Raw genomic sequence first — 23,851 nt, forward strand, 5'->3', positions numbered from 1 at the left:
TGAAAACTTTACCAAAGTAACACTTTATTAAATTGTTATAATACACCACAGAGGTACAGACATAGTTATGGGATGAACATCAGCTGCCGTTAAGGCCAGTCCAATGGGCAAATACAGTGCCGCTTCGCATCAGTGACATTACAGTACATCGATTTACAGAACACCAGTGTCCTCAGTCATTTACTTAGTAATCTTAAAAAAATTACTTAATAATCCACCAGCTCCATTAGGTCCTAATAGTAAAACATACACAATGAAAATGAAACATTGGTTGGGACATACATTTCAACTTTATAAAACTTTGGTGATTGTGTTTAAGTTTTCAATTTTAACAAAAAAAAAAAAAAGGTCTTCAACTTACTGGAGCCATATAAAAATAATGCAGAACATGCTAATCAAAATGAATGCATACCAAATCAATGTGTACACTGAAATCAGTATTATTAAAATTAAAGTATAAAATTGGATTTATGCACATATTCACAAGAGTTCTGCGTAAAACCTGCATATAGATAGAATATGAGTATGTTGCTGGAAAAAGGAATGATGAAATAAGAGGACACCAAATAACTCCAACTATAACAAATCAAATTATTATCTTTTCAATGAACTGTGGGGCATAAAAAAAAAAAACATGGTTTTCAAAAGCATGTTGCACAATCCGCACACAACATGTAGATATACCAGACCTTGGAACAAATCAAAACTGTTCTTGGGAAAACAAGGGAATGCATACACACACCTAAAAAATAATCTGTGCCACACAGGCTGAAAAATCAAAGGACAAAATTTTTTAACAAAAGAGGTTGATTCAGCGACTGATTAGTCCCCAAGCTCTCCTGGCCTGTGGCGTGAGTAGTAAGCACAATATGGTAATCATGTTCAAAGTGTGTGATGTACATATGATAATCATCAAACCTCTGAGAGTTCATCATCTGTGTTAACTTGGCTTTGTGGCACTGCTGCGAGGCTCCCAAAGTAGCAGCAGCAAGTGTCCTGAAAAGGAGGGGGGGGGGGGGGGTATTTCACAAGAGATGGCCTAGGAGTTTTGACAGGCCTCTGAGGTCAACATGGTGAGGGGACCCGTATCAGTGGCTAATCTCATGCTTCCACATCATTAAGCTCTGGGGGCAGGGGGGACTTGGGATGTTTGCTTTCAAAGTGTTGCTTGAAGGTCTTGGGATCCGGCATCTGAGTCTGAATATGAATTAGGAATTAAGAATCAGTGTTAGAGGACTACTCAGCTACTTTAAATATTTAATTATTGTGGTGACATCCCTCGGTATCGTTGTTCTTAAGTCATCTTCTCCACCCTTTATTCTACCACTGTTTTATGGCGCTACTTCTTCACCTAGCAACTTTGTCAGTATCAGGCATTTCAATACTGAGATTCTGCAAAAAATTACAAGACATTCCCTTGTCTAAACCAAAGATCATGCCCTCATGTCAGATTTATGGCCGCTTCTAGTTGTGTCTCATGTCCACAATATTCGACTGCCCCATTTACACTGACATGGTCCGCCTTTATCACTAGCATATACTGTATGCCAGCATATTCAGGGGCTGAACCCCCATTTCACCTCTGTCTGTCAGACAGGAATGCCACTATATGAGATAAAACGTATGTGTAAAAAGGCCCATCGACACTGCACCTACTCCAACACTTACTGTGCGTTCACACCAAGAGTGGCTGAGGCATCCTGACGGAACGGAAGTCATTCATTTTCAGTCATCGTCTCTCAGTGGCGACAGTAGGGGTTAAGTCATTGAGAGACCTCAGACCCATACAGACCAGCCTCAGACGAGTCCAGGAAGTGACGTCAATTCCGGAAATAAGTACATAATTTACTTTACTCTTTATGGAGAATACAGCGGGAAAAAAACGTGTTTTCTTTTACAGTTCATGGAAAAAATAGTCACATTAGGTAGAAGCTTTTTATTGTTATTCGTAATTTACATTTATTTATTAAATAATCAATCGCCACTGACTATCCACGTGATCTGCCAGAGTCAGCTGGGAGGAGCTTGTGACTCACGCATAGGGACTCATGGCAGATATTGCATGAGATTTTAGTTTATGGCTATCGTTTAGATGTCCTTCCTATTCATTAACATGAACATGATGACTGACTAAATAAATGACTATGATGTTTAATGTAGGCATACATTTAACAAGTTATCATTATATCGCATCAATTAAGTGTTTTCTGTAGGCTAGGCTACTGTGTGACTACTGCTTTACACTACAGCATAAAAATAGGCTATCAAGACGTTTGCAGTATCACTGTTGCAGAAATCACATACAAGAAGGCATCCTCTTGATTGTTTGTACATTTTTGCACATTCCAACATAAGGAAGCAGCATGAGGAAACTTGTCCTTTTTCTGCCTTATTTTTTTAACTATTTTTATGAGTATGCAGTATCACTGAGTACAGCTGTTACAAGAGGGTCTGGCGTCCCTTTGTTATGATGCACTTCCTGCGATGCAGTCATTCGTCTCTAAATTACTTAACTCCCTCTCCGTGGCGAGCAGACGCAAAACTGCTCATCATCATTTCAATGAGATACTAGCCTGGTCCCTTTCAATGCGTTTACGTTTCCCCTCAGCCACCAGGATGGCGGGCCAATCAGCAACAAGAGGATGACGTTAGTTTCAAAATCAAAAGTGGTAGCAATGTCTGCAAACATAAAAAAATTGCAGTCGGAAGAATGCATAAATTTATACAGCAAAGGTAAAAATACATTGTTTCCTGACTGCCGATGCAGTTTATTATCAGTTTGTAAAGGTTAGGCAAACACTAGGAATCCCTGATTAAGATCATTGCGACTGGACCAATGATTTCAAATGTTTTCAGAGACGTCCTTCGCATTATATACGGATCTTTGCCAAACGAATGTCCGACCCTTTGGGTGATTCAGATATGATGCTTACATGCGGACATTATGTGTGAACGACACCGACGCACATGAACAGAATCTCTGCGTGGTTGAACACGCACATGAACAGAATCTCTGCATGTTCTTCGCTTTATTCAGACATGAGCTCATTTACATAATGTCCATCCAAAATACTAGGTGGGAAGTAGTGTAAGAACTGGCAAAGTTCAGAGTTCCAAATGTCCGGTTATGTTGTTCAGATATAAGACCCAACCGCTTGATATCCGCAGAACATGCGGACTTACACCTATGTCTGAAAGCAGCTAAAGTTAGCGCGACGTTTATGCTATTACAATGCTAGGATTGGAAACATTTTGCAATTGTGAGTACCTAGACTCTCTTCAAAGTGAGTGAGTCTGGTGAAACCAGGCTATGCGATTCCCACAGTTCTTTTAAAATTGTAACATATGACTGAACATTTCAGCAGGTGCCTGGAATACCTCCTACGTTCAAGTGTCAAAAGCAGAGCAGCCAGAATAAATCTAGACGCCCCCACCGGTCCCATTGTGTACGCACCGTTAGTGGCACATAACTTAACTTACTGTTATTTCAAATTGAACATCAAACCAAAGCCATATTCAGAATTATATAGACTACAGCTTAACATATCCGAGATGATTCCTTATAATAGACCTATATAAACTCACACAGCCAAAACCAGCAACAGGGCAACATCATGTGTCACTGTCTGCATTGTTCAACATTAATTGTTGTTGGGACCTTAACAGAACAGGCATTATATCATGTGTTCATTGTGACACCCATCTTCCTCTGACTTCAGCAACAACGACTTAATAGTTCCAGCCCCTGTTCCAGCCTGTTCTATAAGTCCATCAATAAACTAAGCTGATTAATATAAAAATAACAGAAAATGATGGATAAAATGTTGGTCAGTGTTCAAAACCTAAGAAGACATCTTCAAATGCCTCTACAAAGTCCACACACAAAAACACTTCATAGAGCAGTAAGTAAAGCTGGAATCCAATAATTCTCTCCTTAAATATTACTCAAACTGATTAATTGATTACCAAAATAGTTGTTGAATGGCAAATAATCGAATACTTGACAACAAACTGATCAAATGTTGCATCCCTACATACTAGACGTTGCCCTAATCCTTAAAGGAAAATGGACATCCTTTACAAAGATGCTGGTTACTACAGAGAGTTCATACCCGACACACAGTGCAAGTGTAGACAAGGGCAGCCTTAGCTGCTGCCTTCTGGTCGTGCCCCTTGGCTTTTTTAATCTCCGCCTGTTTCTTAGCATTCTTCTGTTGGGACTGGATCTTCTGGTGCCCGCGAGCCATGGCTGGTACCTGGTATTGCAAGGCAAGTCAGTTCATAAGGTTTCCCATTAGTGTTACACATAGAGGAAGTACCTAGAAGAGCTTGATATGATGGTTGTAAACCTCTGGAGCCAAGTATGAAGATATGCACAGCTGTAGGACTTTTAGGAAGTGCTACACTGACAGCAGTCAGACAAATTAAATGGACTTTGTTCAAATAAAAAAAATATAATAATAAAATGATAATTGTTGTGGAGGGACACAAAGATGACCAGGATCAATAGACAAGACACGCATGGGCACAGCACAGCCAAATATCCATGGCAACTACGTTACTGCAAGAACTGAGCATGAAAGGTAAGCTTTTTTACCCCCTCATTTTACAAAAAGAAAGCAACCCCATCCTTTCAGTACAACCAAAGGTTGCTCTAATTTCCCTAAAATTACTATTTGGACGTTCAAAGAATAAGCCACCTTCCAAAGTGGGTTACTTGAAATTTTAGGTCACTAGGAGAGAGCACATCTCTGACATTTCCCCGAAGAAGGCCAATGTTGAGAAGTAAAATAGGTTCGGGAGGAGAAACAACTGGGTCATTTAACAGGGAGAAATATAAATTGTGTGCTGGTAGAATCTTTCAGGGAGAATCAGAGACAACTTGCACAGCTGTAAAGATGCATGGGCAGTAGCCTAACCAAATGGACATGCATTCGTTTCTACAGCGAATAAGTTAGTTAACAACATTTCCATCACGGTTATTGTTGTTATCAGTTTGATTTATAAATCAGCAAGTTTATGGGTACACAAACAGAAAAGCAAGTAGCTTAACAGTCGTAGTTCTTATCGGCCGAGACTACTCAGCTGAAGAACTATGGTTAGCAATGGTTGTTTCACTAACGTTATCTGCTTATATCACCATTTAGTTAACTTACCCATGTATCTCTACGTCATGTGCACAGTGGTTTTTAAGGACAATCATCCTAATGGATAAACCTTAGAATCATATACTTTATTTTGCAAACATAACCCGTAAATACATAGTTTTGTATAGCCATAACTAGGTATTCTAGTTGTTTTAACTAACGTTAGAGCTAACACACTAGCTGAGCCAGCACCATGCAAGACAATAAGCCGATATGACTCAAATCAGCAGATGAACAGAATGTAGATGTAATCAGATTTGACGTCCACTGTTCAACGATAGCGAAGACAAACTGCCAGTAGGCCTATATTTATTTCGATAACTCACTAAAAGCAGAAACATCAATATCGCTTAATTGTGTATTGTTCACTAACGTTATTGTTACTCAAGATTAGTGTTAGCATAACTAGACGCAGTTGGTTGGTTAGCCAGTAACTCTTAGCTAACATTAATGATGAGGGATTTGGCTGACGTTAAATACTAACAAAGATAGATATATAGTATAGTCAGGTAGCTAACCTCTCGAAATTACTCTCTTACCTTTAGCAGTATGTCGTTTAAGTAGCAGCTCAAAAACGTGCCACTCTATATATTCAAAAAGTCTGTGTTTTCTTAGCAGCTCTGACTTCCTCGCTACTTGGGTAACAATTCCAAGCTAATATGGCTTTGGGTTAGCTAGCTAGTAGCCGCACAGAGCATGCGTGCTTTGATAACCCCTCCCAGTTTACTGGATCAATCCAGTGTGGAGGAACAACCGTGACAGAGGATTTTGATGCAACAGGTAACTGCTGCATGTGATCCTGATGGACAAATCCAAAATCAAACCAACAGCAGAATATAATTTTCAGTGGGTCTAATTTTATTATTATTCCATTATTATTCCTATAGTTGTGACAGAAGTCTATTTGCCTAGTGGGGTAAGTATGTTTATTGAGCCACTTTAAATGGTGAATTTTCTCAGTTCAGTGCTTTTGTTTGAAAATGTCTTCACATCAACCTTGTCAACTTAACTAGAAGTGGAAATAATATATTTTGATAGAATATACATCTGTTTTTATATATATGGAGGAGCAATAAAGTGCAGCACTGTGCACCAAATGTTGATCCCTGACCAACACCATGGCAGACTGTCTGAGTATGACCTCAGCCCACCAACGGAAGCTGCTGTCTTTCAGTGAGGCGAGATCTGAGCAAGATGAATGCCAATACCTCTCATCGAACACTCTATGAAGAATCAGAGAGACGTCCACTAGATTATGGTAAGAAATTTATTTCCACAATAGTGGATATATCAGTCATCTAGAATTCTTTGAACTCTTAATATATACAGTATAGTATGAAATAATAAAACTGTGCAGTATTCCGTTGAAAGCAAAATCAAACCAAAAGAGTGTCCAATCACAATCCAGTATATTTTCTGGTTGGAATATTGTAATCAACCATCGGAACTTTCGAGGTATTCCTCACTATCATCCTCTTCTCCACTTTGTGTTCTGTTTACCACCATAGAGTTCTCATTGCCAATGATGACATACTCCACATGCGAGTCCTGCACCTGGATATGGTGAGGTTCTCCAGAGATCTCTGCTGCTCTCTGCTGACCAGACATCGGAATGCTTCTCACAGTATCTGTTTAGAAAAAAGTTACATTTTATCCTTAACACAAGTGATATTCGCACCTGTAAACATTTGTATTTGAAACAGGCCCTCACTGAATTAATTCAAATCATTAAAGTACATACAAATACATAAACAATGTATCCTATAGACTCTTTCAACTACATAAAATAGTGTGCCTTCCCATGGCATTTCCAGTGGTACAGAAAACAACATGATTAATAGTAACTAAGGGTTAAAAAAAAAAAAGCTTTAAAGTTGACAGTTTATAGAGCACTACGCTAAAGCCTGATACATTTTCATTACAACTTATCTGCATTGATTTTGAACAATAAAACTGGAAACCCAATAGAAACGGATTGAAAGGGCCTATACTTAGGGAAAACATTAATGTGATAATGTTCAATCCTCACCTTGTAAGCTATAGTCTTGTCTCTCAGCCACAAGATGCTCCTGTTCGGTGGAAATTATTTGGCTACTCTGGTTCCCAATGACACAGTGAGTCAAGTTTGAGTTGTGAATGTTTATGATGTAGGCTGGTGTGTAAGGAGTAAACTTCTTCTCTGGAGAGGAGCAAAATTGAGAAGTGGACTTTTCTGTGTAATCTCCGGGCATCACTGCGGAGAAAAGTAAACACTGTTTAACAATGACCTTTAAGAGTGAAAGGGGCTCACCATAAACACCCACACTCACACCTGACTTGTGTAAAGAGTCTGTTCAGGAGGTGAGTCATGTGCGCATGCAATCACAATAACTGTTGACAGATCAAAATGGTCCTCTAAGGAAAACATACCTGTAGATAGGTAGTTCCTGGATGGCTGTTCATCAGTGGTTTTTGATGGTGTGGATACAGTATAGTCTGGATAAAAGATAATAAAGCAGTTAAATAAAGTAGTAACAAATCAGTAATTTTCTGTCTAAAGCAGAGTAACCCCACTCTCGACCCTTACGAAAAAAGGAATCTTCCAGTGGTTAGGTACAGAAATATTATAGTAATCTTAGGAATATTATATGATAGGAATCTTATCTTGGGCTTGGGACATACTATAGAAGTGTTAGACTGTACTATAGGAACACTATGAGGGTAAGGAGGTAGGATATTAAAGAACATCAAAGAAGTATTAAACATAGAAGTACCATAAAACTACAGTAGAAATGTTACAAGGGAAAAAATTAAACCTTTAGGTCCTTGGCCTACAATATTCTCAATGGAAAATGTGTCAACTTATGCAGAAGAGTAGATAAGTTGCGACATATCAGGGGTACCTGTTAGTTTCTCAGACAGATCCGGATTACAATGTGCCAGGCATTGGTAGAACTGCAAGCATGCATGCCGACCTTTCCGTAAGACGATCTGAAGTAGTTGGGAGGCTTTTTGCGTCCCTGTTGGTTGAGACGTAATAACTCCAACTTCATGATTTGTAATGGTCCGTGTATGGAACAGGTAAGTTGTCATCTTCTCCACTAAGCAGGGTGGCAATGACTGACTGAGAGTGAACAAGTGACTTCTTAATTGCTTCTCTGTTCGAGAGGATGATGTCAACACACACACACACACACACATGCAACGAGAGGGGGGATGTCTTAATGAATTAGTCACAACAAAGTAATGGCATTATGTTAGGTATATTTTCGGTCCTAACGTTACTGTCTATGTAGCCATCTGATTCAAAGATTTCTCTTAGCCTAGTGAACACCAGATTTCTTAAATCTTAGTCTCAACGAACCTGACAGTTTGAGTTCACCAGGCTCAGTTTCAACCATAGACAGTAAGGGTCTTAACGAATAGAACAGGTTCGCCTGGGTTCACCCAGGCTAACACCTTGGTAAAAGCTAGAATTGAAAATTAGCTAAAGGTAAAGTTCTAATGCAACGTAGCTTGGCTACTTACCAGGGGAAACAACGAAGCCACTTGTGGGTGCGTTTACTGTTAGATCCATTTATGGGCGTCAATGCCACAAAGAAATCCCTGTATTTAACTATTAACCATTAACAGTTTAACCAGAGACGTTATTAACGAAGACTTCGGTTTAACCCTACAGCCTAGCCTACTACAGATATATTGTAGTTTTGGGAGGGACTTGGAAATATCTTCTTCGGAAAGTCCCTGCCATGCCTGCGCGTGCTGTAGATGTACTTTCCCGTGGTTGTCTTCTCTGATCTTCTCCGTGTGTGGTAGCTGACCAATGCTTTTGGTGAGGTCATCAAGAAATATTCTTTTCCAAGACACCGGTAGATTCAATTTAATAGCTGCATGTTAAATAATAATACTTACTACCGAAGTTACATGTTCAGACCTATTTTTTACAGTCTGGTTCAGACGTGTGCAAGGGGGAGGGGTTACGCAGCCTCACGCAGCATCCACTGGCACGAGCTGACCACTCATTGGTCACCGTCATCCTGGGCGGATCCATTATTCCTGCACCGAGAAAGATGCTGAAGATGTCGTTACCGGTAGCTGAAGTATATTGAATTCGAACCTGCTACCAACAAATTTTGGAGGACAAGAGTCAAAATTGCAACATGAAAATTTGGAGTACAGAACATATATTCAGGTAATGTTAAGTAGCTTACCAAAGCTTAACCTGATACTGTACATTATGATGAAACTGGCATCTTATTTGCAGGAATAAATCAGCTAATGCTACTCGAACTAGCGACATACTAATTATTGGCATACTTTCTGATTGCTGAGAAATAAATAATGATAAATGAATGTGTTTCAGATTACTCGAACGATAGTGCTATTCGAGGGTGAATACTGCTTGGCGTTTTACTAATGATCAATAACGTTACCAAAATGTGAAATATACAGATGTGAGGACCTTAGAGGCTAATGGCACTGAAGTTATCTTGACCCTTATGCTAGATATTGCGGGATAACGTCAGAAAACTATGGCATTGCACATCCAATGTGGTCAGAAAGACACCGAGAGACAGGAAGTAATCAGTGCTGATTCAACATCTAGATATTGTCAGTGATTGTAATCCTGACAGTGACACCGCATAGAAGCAAGTCTCCTTGGTATCAAAACATCTATACAAATACGTTTAAATGTGTGACATAATTTGAACACTGCAGAAATATGGCTAAAAAATAGCGTAACTGCCTTATAAGACAAACAATTGTAGTAGGCTTATACAAATGTCAAATGTATTTACTCTAATAATATACTGTATAACACTAAAATGAGTACTGTCTGAAAAGAATGTGGTGAGAGAATATTATGGCAAGGACATAGCCTAGTTTGCGAAAAAGAGCCCGTGAATAGAACTAATGTTTAAAAGAGTCTGGGGATCTAAAGACAGGTAGCTGCTAGAATAATAAGAAGGGGACAAAGATGAAAGAGCAGGCAAGGATAGGATAAAACAAAACAAAACATAGGAATTAGAGGACTGTGAAGTGAGTTTCATGTGCAGAGAGAATATATCACTTCAAAGGACTAGTACACAGAATCACACATTGTTAGTAAATGCATTACAGTGTTTCCAACAGAATTAAATTCCATTGTGGTGGTTGGTTTGCAGAATTAACTTGAATACAACAGTTTTTTAACAAATTAGCACAGCGTGGTTATGATGCTAACCAGATTTAAGCACAATTTAGTACAACCTGGAAAATCATTGTGTGGTGGTCAATGTTGATATTGTGCTGGGCCGCCACAAATAAGTCAATGTATGGGAAACACTGCATTATAACAGGAAGAGAGGATGAGAACGAATGACTGGTAGCCGACACCAATGTTCACCAACACCAATGTTCTCGTTTGTGTTCATAGCTACCCTTGGGAGACGGTGATCAAGGCAGCCATGAGGAAGTACCCCAATCCCATGAACCCCAGCGTTGTGGGAGTGGATGTCCTGGACAGGAAACTGGACACAGACGGTCGCCTTCACAGCCACCGGCTGCTCAGCACAGAGTGGGGCCTACCGGGCATCGTCCGAGCGGTCAGTGTCTGGATAGTAAGGCGATTTGTGGCCTGTCAGTGAGAGTCTACGATTTCTCATGAAATCATTAGATGAAGTAATTTAAATCTTAAATAAAGTAACTTAAATGTTTCAGATAAAATCTTTTTCATCACGTTATTAAAGCATTTATTTAACATTATAAGCACTTCACCTCAAGATCTTATAATTTCCCTTTTTTTAGTCAGAAATATGTATGCCCCAATATGGCATTTAAATACTTTACAGAGGGTGCAATTACTATATTATAATCATTTGTTTATTGACACTACAGTCTGCTTTTAGTAGAATGACAATGACAATTGCTGAGTACAAATAATTTGTGTTGAAGCACACATCATTCCCTTCAGTAGTAAGGACTCCACCCTCCTTGTAGATGACGTTGGAATGATTTCCATCATGTCTTTTTTTACACCTAAGATTTTGGGGACAAATCGAACAGTAACCTATGTGAAAGAGCTCTCCATTGTGGACCCCAAAGACAAGAAAATGGAACTGTACTCCACAAATGTGAGTGATTACAAACTCAACTACTACTCAATTGCATGGGTGTGGCACATGTAAAAACACAATTGCTGGAAGATTGCCCTTCTTTACAGCTAACTGTACACATTTTGTTCACTCTTCAGATTACTCTGACCAATCTTGTGTCCGTTGATGAACGTCTCCTTTACAGACCTCACCCAGACAACCCTGATGTGTAAGACATATGAAATCACTTCACTGGGGACATCTCTAGCTATTTTTTTGTGTCTGTATAGAACAATGCTAAAATGTTGTTTATTTCTGTATAATGATGTTTTTTGCAGCACCATTCTTACACAAGAGGCCATAATCACAGTGAAAGGCGTCAGCCTCAGCAGCTACCTTGAGGGCTTGATGGCCCTCAGCATGTCTGCAAACGCCAGAAAGGTACTTCACAAGCCTTTACCCCACAGTACTTTGGCATTATTTTTGTTTTTTTCCTGTGGTGCCATTTCATTCTGCCAACATTCTGAAAACATGTCAGTTTTGCAAGCAGAAGAGTGAACTGAAACTGAAGCTCATAAATGAAACTCACCACAGCTCAGTCATCCCCCTGACGACATACGACGTGTGGACATTTTTCCTTTGTTTAAAAAGAGGAAATGGGGGATTCATAGAGAACCTCTCATGCTGTGATTGTATAGGCCACCGCTACCGCAGGTTCTCCTTCTGTTTTCCCCTCCATGGTCACACACTGGACATGCAGCTAAATTTGGCTTTCGAAAATGTAATTATGGACTCACACACACCAATAAATCCAAAAAAGGATCACTTTTGCCCAGATGACGCAATCAGTCCAGCTGTCATGTAGTAGTGACAATCCAGAAAACTGTGACGTTTTTAGAGGAAATCTTTATGCCCAAAGACAATGGATACTAGTAATGGGAAGGTGAGCTGTGTCTTCACGCACTTTGGAAGTCCCTGGTAAATTTGGATATGAGATAATATACAGTATGGTGGTGACTAGATAGTTCAATAATGTTTCAAAAATCTGAGGCACTCAAAAAATGCCTCTGGCCCCAGCTGTGGCGCGACTAGCTGGGGCACCTGCACCGTACGCCGGCGACCTGGGTTTGATTCCCGCCCCGTTGTCCTTTCCGGATCCCACCCCGACTCTCTCTCCCACTCGCTTCCTGTCATTCTTCACTGTCCTGTCATTAAAAGGCATAAATAAAAATAAAAAAAAAGCCTCTAATCTCACATTCTCACATGGATATTCAGTTAAAACATGCCTAAGATAGTGCTGTGGACTGATTGTACGACTGCTTTGCTTTTTGTGTTTGCTGTAGGGCTGGGATGCAATTGAGTGGATCATTCAAAATTCAGAACGGGAGAAAGTTCCTCTATGTGACCTGTGCTAGACATGGGTAACTGAAGTTCTAATTTTGAACTTGACTTCACTTTGCATATAGACATGAGATCTTTTCTTGATTTGACTGTATACATATAATATATTGTGGTTATGAGTGTGTGTGTGTGTGTGTGTATGTCTGTGGTTATGAGTGTGTGTGTGTGTGTGTATGTCTGTGAGTGTGTATGTGTGTGTAGTTTTTGTATTTGTGTATTCTCTGTCTTCCTACTTCTTTCATTTGCCTGCAAAATAACCATTTGTGTGTTTGGGTGTGTGTGTGTGTGTATGTGTGTTTGTGTGTGTTCCCTTGTGTGTGTGCCTTCAGAGCCTTAACCACGTCCACCAGAAGCCAAGGAACCTCAACATTAGCAGAAGGACAGAAGCACCTCCAGATACCACAGCTAGCCTAACCGACTGTAACTTGCCTCAGTTCTGCAGAAGCACACTCCGAGTAAACCTGTGGAGCTCATGGACACTGGACTTGAGTGTGTGAGTGCCACTTCAGTCCCATGGAGATGATTTTTACCAGATTCCACCTTCAGGGAGTGGCAGAGGGGGCATTAGGCCATATTTGAACCACAGACGCTGCAGCCTGATGTTATGAGCATCGTGGATCACAGTTCTTTAAAAAAAAAACATTGGGAATTTCAAATGAAATCACTGATACATCTCTTTTTTTACATTCCAGTATGTTCTCTGATATTTTGTGGGCATGATTTTCAGAATAGTTACTGATACCAAAGATTCTAGAACAGAGCTCTGTTCTAGAATCTTTGCTGATACATTGTGCAGCACAATGGTTTTCTTCAGCACTGACACAAAGTCAGTTTCTATTCATAATGGACTTCCTGTTACATCTCTGGCTTTCGTCAGATTTTAAAGGGACTTTTTGCCACTTCTGAACAGCTATGCATGCCACATTAGCCAAATGTTGTTTTGGTTTTGACCATGCCGTCATTGCTATCATTGCTATTGGTTTTTATTTGATTTAGCCTCATTTCAGACTTCCAAATTTCATATCAAATTGCATATTGCAGCCATAAAGTAATCAGGCTATGCATTAGATATCTTAGCTATTCAGAGAATGCATTCTGAAGTTTATTTTCATGAAGAGGTATGCGATCATTGTGCTGTGAAGTGACAAAATTAATATGGAACAGTATGTAGCAACATTGGATCGTTCTGACCAAGACACATCCAGCCATTTTGAAGTCTAATACAAACCTGTCTTATCTGTGTGGCCATTTCAGACTCAAAGCAGTGCCATTGGTGCACTAGAATGGACCCATACACCAAGGTAGATGATGATCAAATTCTTTGTACCTAATCTGATATGAATTTGAATCACTTGGAAGATATGCCATCGCATTTGTGTAAATGAAACAGTGGAAGTTCAGAATCACTGGGTATTGATAGAGCACTGGTACATTTTGTGTGCTCAGAACAGAATTTACTATAAAAAAAAAAGCCTGATCTTGTGATTTGAACCTGTGATCTCTTCTGTTGTTTAATGGTCAGGTAAATGAATCACACTTCAGTGCTATTTAGGAGTGGTGTTTCTGTTATATTAATGGTTTTCTTCAAGCCATGCAGTCTGGTGCGTTGTGGAGCCTATAGGGAACGGCTGCTAGTGTAGCACAAAGCAGGCAGCTAGAGACGGCACAGCAGCAGTATGAAGTGTTTTGTCAAACCAGCGGTTAGAACCAAAGATTCTAGAGCTCTGTTCTAGAGTCTTTGGTTAGAACGTCCCTCACGCCTTTAGCCTCTCAGTGAGCGATACAGACACAGAGCCTGGTCTCTTACACTACTATCCAGATTCACCCATTTGGTGCTGATGACCATCATCTAAATGGTCAGAATGTCTCCTTTTTACTAATGTGAAGTAAATGTGTTTGCACTTTCAGAACTAATGTTAATGGAAACTGCTAAATTTAGATCAAAGAACTTTCCATCTTCAACTATTTATTTGCCAATATGCTGTCTATAGTCCTTAAAACACAGAGGATTAGCACTTTATTTTTGTTTACATGCTATGCACAGTTATGGTTAGAAGCTAGTGGTAGTTATTGCTACTGAAATGTTTATGTTTACTTTGTGTTGATTCTGAATGGCACTAAGTCTTAATATATGTTTGATATTTTATATTTATGTTGAAACACTGAACTGTTCTTTATTAAAACCAATGTTGAAACTGGTTAATGAAATGACTGCTGTTTTTGAAAAAACTTCTGACAGTAAAGCAAAAACCTCTAAAAGCTCTCTGCCTCATCTTGTCAGTAACATCGTTTCACCTTTTTCCAGGATAGAAACCTGCTATGGTCAAAGCAATACGAGACATTTTTTATCCTTGTATTTGATGCTAAACTTTGTATCACTGGAGAGGAATATTCATTGCTCTCCCCCAGTAGAGGGCAGAAGAGTCAAGGTTGAATTGTGCAAGTAGCTGCAACTCTTCAGTAAACACTGTACGTCACTTCAGTTCTATGCCAACATGTTTGGCCTGAAGATGAAGTGCTTAGTAGTTGGATACAAGTCCAATTTCAACTGCAGACAAAAGAACACAGAATTGAATGTTTTCAAATAATTTATTTCACAAATAGCCCCCATGACACTCTTTAGTAATTTCTCATTGCATATTTAAGGAAACTCCTGTGCATTAATGCAGTTGCCGTCTATAATTAAGTTTTGCTTTTATACCACGTAATACTGTTCAGTTAATAACAACGAGAAAACAGAAACGATTTGGGGTATAATTCTGCATCATGCATGTGGCCACCAAGACTTTGCCAACCATTAAGTTGTAAATATGCTCTCTATAGATATTCCTAATAAGGAGGATGGTGCGTCAGCCAAGATCTCAAAGTTGTCAGTCATAGTTTTTATAACTTGCTTATAAAACCAACAAAAAATGGAATTTCTCAGGATTATCTGCGATACTTTCAGGCACTTAGTGAATCTGTTATTTAACAGTGTACAAGAACTCCTGTCATTCCCAACAAATTAACACATTCATACTCAATAAGAAAAGTATAAAAGTGAAAAAAGAAAAACACAAAAGTAAATTAGAAAAGTATTGCACGCATCATATTACAAGGCCCTTTTTTGGTAAACACACCTATTTTCTCTTACAGACACACACACACATCATGCTTATTCTGACTTCAAAACCACACTTTCCTTTCAGAATATCTGGAAACGATCTGTTACTCAAGTATTTGTTGACTAAAACACCTGATTCCATTCAATTAAATCACTTCTTGAAGTTACGGCAAAGGAAAATCACTTCTTGGTTAGTCCATAAATTCCACTTGTTGAGGAAGATACTGTGGTATCAACACAAAATATCTCCAAGACAAAATTGCATCTCCCAAGTGATACATTCTCTTATCGTTCTATTTCACATTCACTGTATCTCATGTCTCTCTTCCCACCAGTGAAAACATAAATTATATAATACATCTGTCCACCCCCGCCCCCCCCCCTCCCCCTCACCCATCCAGGCCTTTTCCCCTACCCAGTCTCAAGGCATCCAGGAATCCATTGCACTATTGACAATATATACACATGCTGATGGCAGACTTCCCCCTCAGAACTTGAAGAGATTGATGAAGCCCTGTGGAGATACCGGAACGCAGCAGCTCTCTGCATTGTTGGCTGTGCATGGGTGGTCTGTGTCCTGGGAATAAAATTAAGACAACAACAAAAACAACGCTAAAGTTAGTGGACTGCTGCACATTTCCCCGACTTACTATTTTGCTCAAAATAAGCAGATGCTAGTTTGACAGCAGAAAGTCAGTTTGCCTGCATGAGTTTGCTACTGTTACAGCAGAATCACGCATGTGAAGTGAACCGGGAGTTGAGATGGCTGGTCTGAATGTGTGTCACGCGTGTGAAATTCTCACCTTCCAGAAGAGGATGTGGCAGTGTGTGCAGAACTGCAGGGTGTCGCTGTACTGCTCCTTGTGAGGGTAGCACCTGCTCATCTTGAAATACATCTTCTTCCATTCTAGGTGGCCTTTATCAGACACCATTAGACGCTTGCGGATCTGCACAGAGCACAAGAGAGGAAATTAAAATTGCGATCCAACAACAGAAGCTGTTCTAAAAGATCAAACTCGCATTAACGGGTCAGGTAAAATCTGAAAGCAGAATAGTCTACAGCTGACGACATCTTCCAACCTCAAAGCGGTAAATAGCATCAAATAGCTCTGGCTTGTTTGGATAGCTCCAGAACTATGCTCCCAAACATCTGGAGTTAATGGAGCTTGAGTTGGCTGGATGGAAAGGCGCTCAGACCTGAAATGCTCTCTCGCACGAGTGTGTTTCAATGGCGGGACTAACCCACCAGCCCAGCTACGGGGGGATCTTACCTGTCGGTCTGTGAAGTGGTACTGGCACAGGTTCTTCCACAGCAGCCGGTCCTCTGACATCACCCCGAGGTCCGGGCACACCTGGCCGAGGCTGACGATGTCACGCCCGTCGGAGAGGCGCCGCATGATGTCGAGCTGGAGGCTGGTAGGAAGGTCAGTCAGGGTCATCCCTGTAGTGGTTGGCTGGAGGGGGAGACAAATTATAGTATTCAGTCAAGAGTTTCAAATCATCTGCTGTGGCTGGTGAAGTGTTTGATGGTTAAGAGATCGAGAGCTTTTCTTTTCATTCATACAGTAATTATATAAACAGATAGAATATACTGTACTTCTATAATGCATGACTGAGAAGTCGCTAAAAATATTTATTCCTACTTTAAAACACCAGTGAAAGTATGCCATTAAAGTAGGGTGACCCATGATCCATGGCTATGGCACCCAAACTCTGCGTGCCCCGAGGAAGCTTCTGCTTCGTGCCAGGGGCCTCTCTGAGCTTTGGCACTCACCCTGTTGATCTGAATGTTGTCCAGCTGTTGTTGCCACTGCAGGATGTTCTCCATGCGGTGCACCCAGATATTGATGTTGCCCACCAGCACCGACTTGCCCATGTCTTGGACCAGGCCACACAGGGACACGTAGAGGGTCTGCAGGAGCTCCTTAATGGGCCGCACATTCTGCTGGTCATCCAGAACTGGGAGCAGGAGAGAAGGAGGCATGTTAGCATAACACAGCTCAAGACAACGGAGGTATTAGCAAAGAGGGTTGAAGCTTTGGTATTTCATAGCAGTATACAAAAACTAAGAGGTTATGAAGCCATAATCATGATTTAACTTCAATTTAACTTTAATTTAAAATTCAGTACTTTTTGGTTTAGTTTTGTATTAGTTTGTATTCAATATTGTATTAGTTTGCTAGCCATTGCATCATCTGAGACAACATCTGACAACACAACACTTTAAAAACAATAGCTGCCCAGTGCAGTGTTCTTTTAGAGATGCAGTTACTCTCAATGTTGTCTGAGTTAGCAAGTTATATCACTTTGTAGTATAGCCCTTCTATACATAGTGCCATATGTGTCAACAAGCAAATCCACAAAATATTTCACACTCTTTTAACAACCCTCATATACCTTTCGGTAGTAGGTCTTATATGTTTCCCATAACAACCTTGCTCTTTGTTTACCTCAGGGAACATTTAGTTTACAATACTCTGCAGAGATCTGTTTGCTCTCAAAAGGGTCTTCATTCCTTCCAGTCAAAGCAACTATGAAATTCTCCAGCCATGCCAGCCACACTGAATGACTCTGGTAAGCCACATTTGTCCATGAGTTGCAAATGAGTTAATTTGCTATGATGGGAGACCCATCGACTTGCCTCATGGTTTTGATTTGCTCACATTGCTTTGCATAGGGGTATGTGATTCATGAGGGAATACGTTTCTAAATATAAAGCAACACAAATGAATAACTATATAGAAGGCATAAAAGAACACTGAATTCTGTTTTGCCATCATTATCAACCCTGAATGTCAAGTGTCATTCATGCAGCCCAGTTGTGGCAATACAAGAGTTCAGATGCAAGAACAGTCCACCTTCACAAATGTGCAAAAATCATGTTTTTATCATTAATCCCAGGTCATTTCTATCAAATTGCAGTTTGGTTATAAAAAAAATAAATCAAGTCATCATAACCCACAGCATGACTGATAATAATAGTAATGATAATAATAATAATTATATATATTTCTGTAAACTCAACACAAATGGACTTAACTGGTTTTACATATGAACTCTTCAAATACATCAACGAACACTCAAAACTCAAGGAAAGATAAAAAAAAACTGAAAAAGGACAAAACAAATGGAGAAGGCAATCCAACTGGGAGGCCATCGTCCTAAGGACAGGGGGCCTCTGCTCACCTTTCTGCACCACTCTCTCCAGGATGTTCATGTAGTTCTTCTGTGCCACTCCGCTCAGAGACGGCAGCTGAGACTTGGCAATCAGCTCCAGCAGCTGCACAGGGACACATACATTTCAAACGCTGTCAGATTCCAGACTCGCTGTTCTCTCATCATTTACTGAGCTTTGTTTCTCTTTCAGACAGGCCACTTTTAAAACAAAAAGACCCAGTGGAGTTAAAAAAATCTCTTCACCATTTAGTGTGTGACCTCTCTCCTTGAACAAAGAAAAGAGAGGTAAACTCAGGCTTAACTCCAACAGAAGTTATTTTTGTGGTCGTTTGGAGAACCTAGCATTAATTTACTTCATTGCAATACAGAATTTGAAATAATAATTGTTACTTATTTGTAGATTTAGCTGCACTGTATAAGTTTATTACTAAATGAACTATATGAATTGAAAAAGAGGTTAAGTCATTAGCCTATATATTGTAGACAGCTTTCATTTTGCCAGCACAGTTCAGTGAAGGGAGGATAAGAGGCGGGAGGAGACTGGACTGGTCCAACAGCGGACAGGGGGCAGCCTGAGTGACATGCGTGCAAGGGCATGTGACTTCTCAGCCACTGTGCTGACATCATGGAGCAACACTGGCAACCACTTGACCCTGAAACAAATGAGCAAAGTCCACCCCCCCCCCCCCACACACACACACACACACACCCCCACCACCCCCCAGCATAACTCTGGGCCAGATCTGGGCCGAACAGGTCCCGGTCCGTTCCACACACAGTGGCTATTGGGGCTGGTGGAACATTGCGTCCTCACAGGCAGCCATCATGTCACCTTGGTGTTGTCTCAGCAGCCGCTGTTTGGTTTCCATCAGCCACCACCAGGTGCTGAACCCGAGCCAAAGCGCCGCGCTGTAAACACTTTAGTGCACTTGCCGTCACCATTCACAAGTATTTCTTCCAGTTCACCCTCCTTTTACGTAACATGTGTTTACTTGCTCGGCACCATGTGACCCACATTTGCTCGGGACTGTTATTATGTCTGTGAGATGACTACCGACACAAAACAAAATGGCACAGTAATGGGTCACATGTTGCCGGAGGTTCACAACAGGTGCTGGGCCACTTACATACACAGCACACCGTGCCCCACACCACACCGACAGCATCTAGAAAGCTCTGAGTCTTGCAGCAAGAGGGGATGGCTTTTTCCACTCTCATTAAAATCTGATCCTTGTAACTGAGAACACTTTGCACCGGTCACTCTGCAAAATACCAACACACAGCTTCCATTAGGCCAGACAACAGACTGCGCAGCACCGGCAAACCTGATACCTCCGTTGCCATGCTTCAACAACTGGAACACAGGGCTCCTCTTTAAAGCCTACAGCAGGGACAAGTCCCAACAAATTGTTCTCACTAAAACAGTTGTGTTTCTGAGTCTATTTCACCTTTATGCAGAGGTAAAGATGGTACAACAACAAACAAAAGTTTGGCACTACAGGAGATCCAGCCAGAGAAATGCGACAGCTACAAGCGTCATGCACTCTGTCTGGTGCTAAATATATCCTCTAAATAAAAACAAATGATTCATCTGTATGACTTGTGTTGAAGGAGAGGCTCTTTGTTTTGAAGACCCAGAGTAATGGATGATCAATAAACAAGAGGTCAAAACACTGGACAAGAACTCATGACAAGACACTTTTGTGTTTGTCTAGAGACTTCAGGCATGTGAATCCCCCAACGTGGTTACGTATGACAAATAAATAACTGCAACTCGAGACTTGGGGAGTTTATAAAATGGGGTTATGCTGTGTTTGTGTGTGTGTGTGTATGTGTGTGTGTGTTTGGGGGGCAGGGGGTGATGGCTGAGTCATTTGCCTTCCCGGTCTAGTTTCATAAACCCCCTCATGCCTAGCCCAAGCTCAACCATCTGCTTCCACACTGGCTGATAGTAACCCCTTTCTCTTTCCTCACATAACAGGTTGAGTAGACCTGCATGCTCTTTGCTCTTTATGCTCCCAAACATGTGGTCAAAGACTACTTCTGTATTCATTACTTCCTCTAGTGCTACATGCTTTATTACCATACCATAACATTTCTGAAACAAAAATAGGCTGAGGCGCTTTCACCTTGAAATCATTGAGTGATGCAGCAATATATGTTTGATTCCTATGTCTTCAGTGAGATCTTCACATTTTAAAGGGCAGGACCAACACACAGACACAAACACACAGAGGAACAAGCGCCTGTGGGCCACCGTGGGGTCAGAACATCTCCACAGGCTGCCTCTTGTCTGGAGTGCAGTGATAAGGCCCTGAGATACACGCCCATGGAGTGGGCTTTAACTCTTTCAAATGGCAAGTGACAGAGAAACAGCTCACTACAGGCTCCACACATACATGCTTGGATTCTAAAGTCTTTCTTTAAAATCTTGGATTCTAACATTCTAAATTCTGAAAGGCCCGAGTCAGACTCACCCTCACAACGTAATTGAAACGCCGGGTGTCCCTAATGGCACTGCAGAAGTCCAGCCGATTGAAGGCTTCACCCAGAGTACAGTATCCATGGCGCTAAAGGAGTTATGAATAAGCAAATCTGTTTTAGTCATGGATCCAACTCATGTTTCAGTATTACTATAGATATACACATATACAATACATGTAGACACACACATACAGGTGACAACTTTATATTACCTCTTTTGTGCTCCCTTTATGTACATATATCCATTTGTCTTTGTAGAAATCTACATCAGTAAAGACAAAAGAAAAGGCATTAATGTTGTAATGTTGTAGGCATTTAATAATGTAAAATATAGTGATCTTAGTCGAAGATGTGCCACCACTTACAGGGAATCTTGGTGTTGTTATTTAGGAGGTCCTTCTTTCTTTTCTTAGCAGCCACATCATAGTTCAATGAGAGCAACAGGTTCTCTTTGTAATAAATCTCCTCTTTGGAAAAGCTATAAGACACAACAAGACAAGATGACATGCATACCACACTAACATTACATGTAGGTTATACTAGGTTATACTGGCCTATTAAATCCTTCCTTCCTGGATTTCTGCCAGAACATTTAGTTGATTATTGGCCCATAGGCCTATGAGTCAAAACTGCTCTGTTTCCTCTAAATAAATCTACTGGCTTTTTTTTAAGTGTTATCCCCGATATCAGGAGTTTCACATGAAAAACTACAGGCCCTCTTCCGTTTCTGTTCTATCACTGAAAATAAATCATATCCTACAGCAAACCCCTGAATCCATTAAAGATACGTAGAAACAAAAGGACAATAATAAACCTCACTGCTGTTGAAACTTATAAGATGACGATGCGTTGTCATCTGCAGGCAGAATAGGCTACAAAGGCATGCTTTAAAAAAAGGCATTCAAAGCAGTGTGCAGCAATCTTGTAATTTGAAACGACTGGTAGACGTAGCTAATAAACTATTCACCAACATTCGTTTTTTTTAAGCCAAACTTAAGTGTTGACCTTGATCTCTTGGCTAAATGTGCGCAAAAACATTCGGTAACGCCAGGATGCAAGAAGATTAAGTTTGCGATTCGGTAGCAGTTAGAGGCTACGTAGCCTACGTCTCATAATTGCTATTATAGATGCTCTGTTCGCTTGTATAGCTCTCCAAACTACACATTTATATAATCATTAGGCTAGGCTATCATTATGTCACCGACTACGGTCAATAGGCTACATGTGCTCATCAGGTAAATGACCACCAGCAGGATGCGTTCACTGACCTCTTCAACTCAGAAACATTATTATTTTTTTCGTCCTGAGAGGATTTTTTCCATCCCTCCTCTGTTTTTACCCAGCTTTGACCAGGTGACCGCCAGTCTTGTCCAAGAAATGGCATTTTCGAATTGTTGTGACCGGCGAGTGGAGTCAGTGAATAAATGAACTAATTAGAATATTAGCGTAAGCTTAGGCTATTTCAATAAAGCGCTGAATGTCTTTTGTTGTTAAGTCCTGTATGGAAAATGTTCTGATGTTGAAAGTGCGCAGCGGCATTTTTATATGTGGTCTGACAATCCGGAAATGTGTTCCCACCCGCCCACTTTGGAGACAGCCCATCAACACGTGGCTTTGTTTATCATCTTCTACAGTATTGCAAAACGTCTCTAGAAACATTATCACCCCAAGTCGGGGATGCGTTCACCCTCTTCCTAAATAACCCTCGCTAACCAAGTGATTTATCCTTGTTGCTGTTTCAGCTATAACGTTTGTGTGGTCAATACGATTTATGAGGAATATAAGAGAAACGTATCAACATTCCAAAACTCACTCTTTATGCACAGATAATACCCAGTTTAAATCCATGTTTTAATGTAAAATAATAGCTGCTCTCTTATTGAAATCGCACCAAATAAACATTAGGTCAAGGCAGATGAGATAATTGTCATAGCCTATGATATAAATTGAGGAAGTAGGTCAGATCCTGATGCACTTTTAGATAAACGTGTAAAACAAATGGCTTGTTGGCGGTACCACAATGTGATCACAGGACATAATTTGCTTTTCGTGTGGAAATTAGCCTCGTAGCCAACATATTATGTTTAAGAGAAAAAGTGTTCAAGAAACTTTTGCATAACATACAACGTTGTCAACATCCTCCTTGATGTAGCCTAAATAGCCTATGTGATCTGAAGTTTTGGGTGTCTTTCGAAACAGAGGCCAAAGGTTGAGATTGTTTACTGAGTAGTGGTGCAATCAGAGTCATTTCTATAGTCTCTGCAGCTCAGGATGTGATGCCTCAATTCCACAGTCTTCTTCAAGAATACAGGTACTAATTTCACTAAAGTGATATGAACTGTATTCAAATAGTAGGTGTTCTTCACTTAAAGGGGATGCTCTCTGAGCAGGGGGAGTGAGATGTTGATAAATCATTAGCTATTCCATGGCTGTAAGGAAACTGATTTGGCAACCATAACTACCCCACACCTTCACGTTCAGACACA

At 40.5% G+C, this 23,851-nt stretch overlaps 4 protein-coding genes across 5 annotated transcripts; 1 reads left to right on the forward strand and 3 right to left on the reverse strand.

Annotated features, from left to right (window-relative positions):
* LOC121720285 (zinc finger protein 706) lies at positions 1–5,836 on the reverse strand. Its single transcript, XM_042106285.1, has 3 exons — positions 5,687–5,836; positions 4,113–4,256; positions 1–1,197 (listed from the first exon to the last, which is right to left on the reverse strand). The coding sequence occupies exons 2-3, from the start codon at positions 4,245–4,247 to the stop codon at positions 1,102–1,104; spliced, it is 231 nt and encodes a 76-aa protein (XP_041962219.1). The 5' UTR covers positions 4,248–4,256; positions 5,687–5,836; the 3' UTR covers positions 1–1,101.
* Positions 5,837–6,396: 560 nt separating this feature from the next.
* On the reverse strand, positions 6,397–9,048 carry si:dkey-29h14.10. The gene is made up of 5 exons (XM_042106243.1): positions 8,655–9,048; positions 8,030–8,284; positions 7,557–7,622; positions 7,177–7,380; positions 6,397–6,775 (listed from the first exon to the last, which is right to left on the reverse strand). Exons 1-5 carry the CDS (start codon positions 8,701–8,703, stop codon positions 6,582–6,584), a joined length of 768 nt encoding a protein of 255 aa, XP_041962177.1. The 5' UTR covers positions 8,704–9,048; the 3' UTR covers positions 6,397–6,581.
* Positions 9,049–9,165: 117 nt separating this feature from the next.
* prelid3a (PRELI domain containing 3A) lies at positions 9,166–14,862 on the forward strand. Of its 2 annotated transcripts, XR_006034475.1 has the most exons (8): positions 9,166–9,318; positions 10,543–10,711; positions 11,150–11,239; positions 11,359–11,429; positions 11,539–11,641; positions 12,544–12,621; positions 12,931–13,094; positions 13,856–14,862. XR_006034475.1 is itself a non-coding variant. In XM_042106268.1 (7 exons), the coding sequence occupies exons 1-6, from the start codon at positions 9,287–9,289 to the stop codon at positions 12,613–12,615; spliced, it is 537 nt and encodes a 178-aa protein (XP_041962202.1). In that variant the 5' UTR covers positions 9,166–9,286; the 3' UTR covers positions 12,616–12,621; positions 12,931–14,862. The 2 variants fall into 2 exon arrangements, 1 of the variants encoding a protein (XP_041962202.1); XM_042106268.1 differs by having other exon boundaries at positions 12,931–14,862.
* A 309-nt stretch (positions 14,863–15,171) lies between these two features.
* On the reverse strand, positions 15,172–22,887 carry fbxo32 (F-box protein 32). Its single transcript, XM_042106205.1, has 9 exons — positions 22,634–22,887; positions 21,731–21,843; positions 21,578–21,627; positions 21,359–21,451; positions 18,891–18,984; positions 17,479–17,663; positions 16,976–17,158; positions 16,508–16,651; positions 15,172–16,281 (listed from the first exon to the last, which is right to left on the reverse strand). Exons 1-9 carry the CDS (start codon positions 22,747–22,749, stop codon positions 16,192–16,194), a joined length of 1,068 nt encoding a protein of 355 aa, XP_041962139.1. The 5' UTR covers positions 22,750–22,887; the 3' UTR covers positions 15,172–16,191.
* Positions 22,888–23,851: the final 964 nt, after the last annotated feature.

This window comes from Alosa sapidissima, chromosome 10 (assembly GCF_018492685.1).
Source record: "Alosa sapidissima isolate fAloSap1 chromosome 10, fAloSap1.pri, whole genome shotgun sequence".
Lineage (NCBI taxonomy): Eukaryota > Metazoa > Chordata > Actinopteri > Clupeiformes > Clupeidae > Alosa > Alosa sapidissima.

Coding starts and splice junctions, on each gene's coding strand:
- LOC121720285 (XM_042106285.1), bottom strand. CDS start 4,247: ATGGCTCGCGGGCACCAGAAGATCCAGTCCCAACAGAAGAATGCTAAG. Junction 1,198..4,112: donor ACACTTGCACTGTGTGTCGG/GTATGAACTCTC, acceptor ATTCATATTCAG/ACTCAGATGCCGGATCCCAA.
- si:dkey-29h14.10 (XM_042106243.1), bottom strand. CDS start 8,703: ATGGATCTAACAGTAAACGCACCCACAAGTGGCTTCGTTGTTTCCCCT. Junction 8,285..8,654: donor TGGCTTCGTTGTTTCCCCTG/GTAAGTAGCCAA, acceptor CCTCTCGAACAG/AGAAGCAATTAAGAAGTCAC. Junction 7,381..7,556: donor CAGGAACTACCTATCTACAG/GTATGTTTTCCT, acceptor TTTTCTCCGCAG/TGATGCCCGGAGATTACACA.
- prelid3a (XM_042106268.1), top strand. CDS start 9,287: ATGAAAATTTGGAGTACAGAACATATATTCAG. Junction 9,319..10,542: donor AGTACAGAACATATATTCAG/GTAATGTTAAGT, acceptor TTGTGTTCATAG/CTACCCTTGGGAGACGGTGA. Junction 11,240..11,358: donor TGGAACTGTACTCCACAAAT/GTGAGTGATTAC, acceptor TTCACTCTTCAG/ATTACTCTGACCAATCTTGT.
- fbxo32 (XM_042106205.1), bottom strand. CDS start 22,749: ATGCCATTTCTTGGACAAGACTGGCGGTCACCTGGTCAAAGCTGGGTA. Junction 17,159..17,478: donor ACAACATTCAGATCAACAGG/GTGAGTGCCAAA, acceptor CTCCCCCTCCAG/CCAACCACTACAGGGATGAC. Junction 16,652..16,975: donor ACCACTTCACAGACCGACAG/GTAAGATCCCCC, acceptor TGCTCTGTGCAG/ATCCGCAAGCGTCTAATGGT.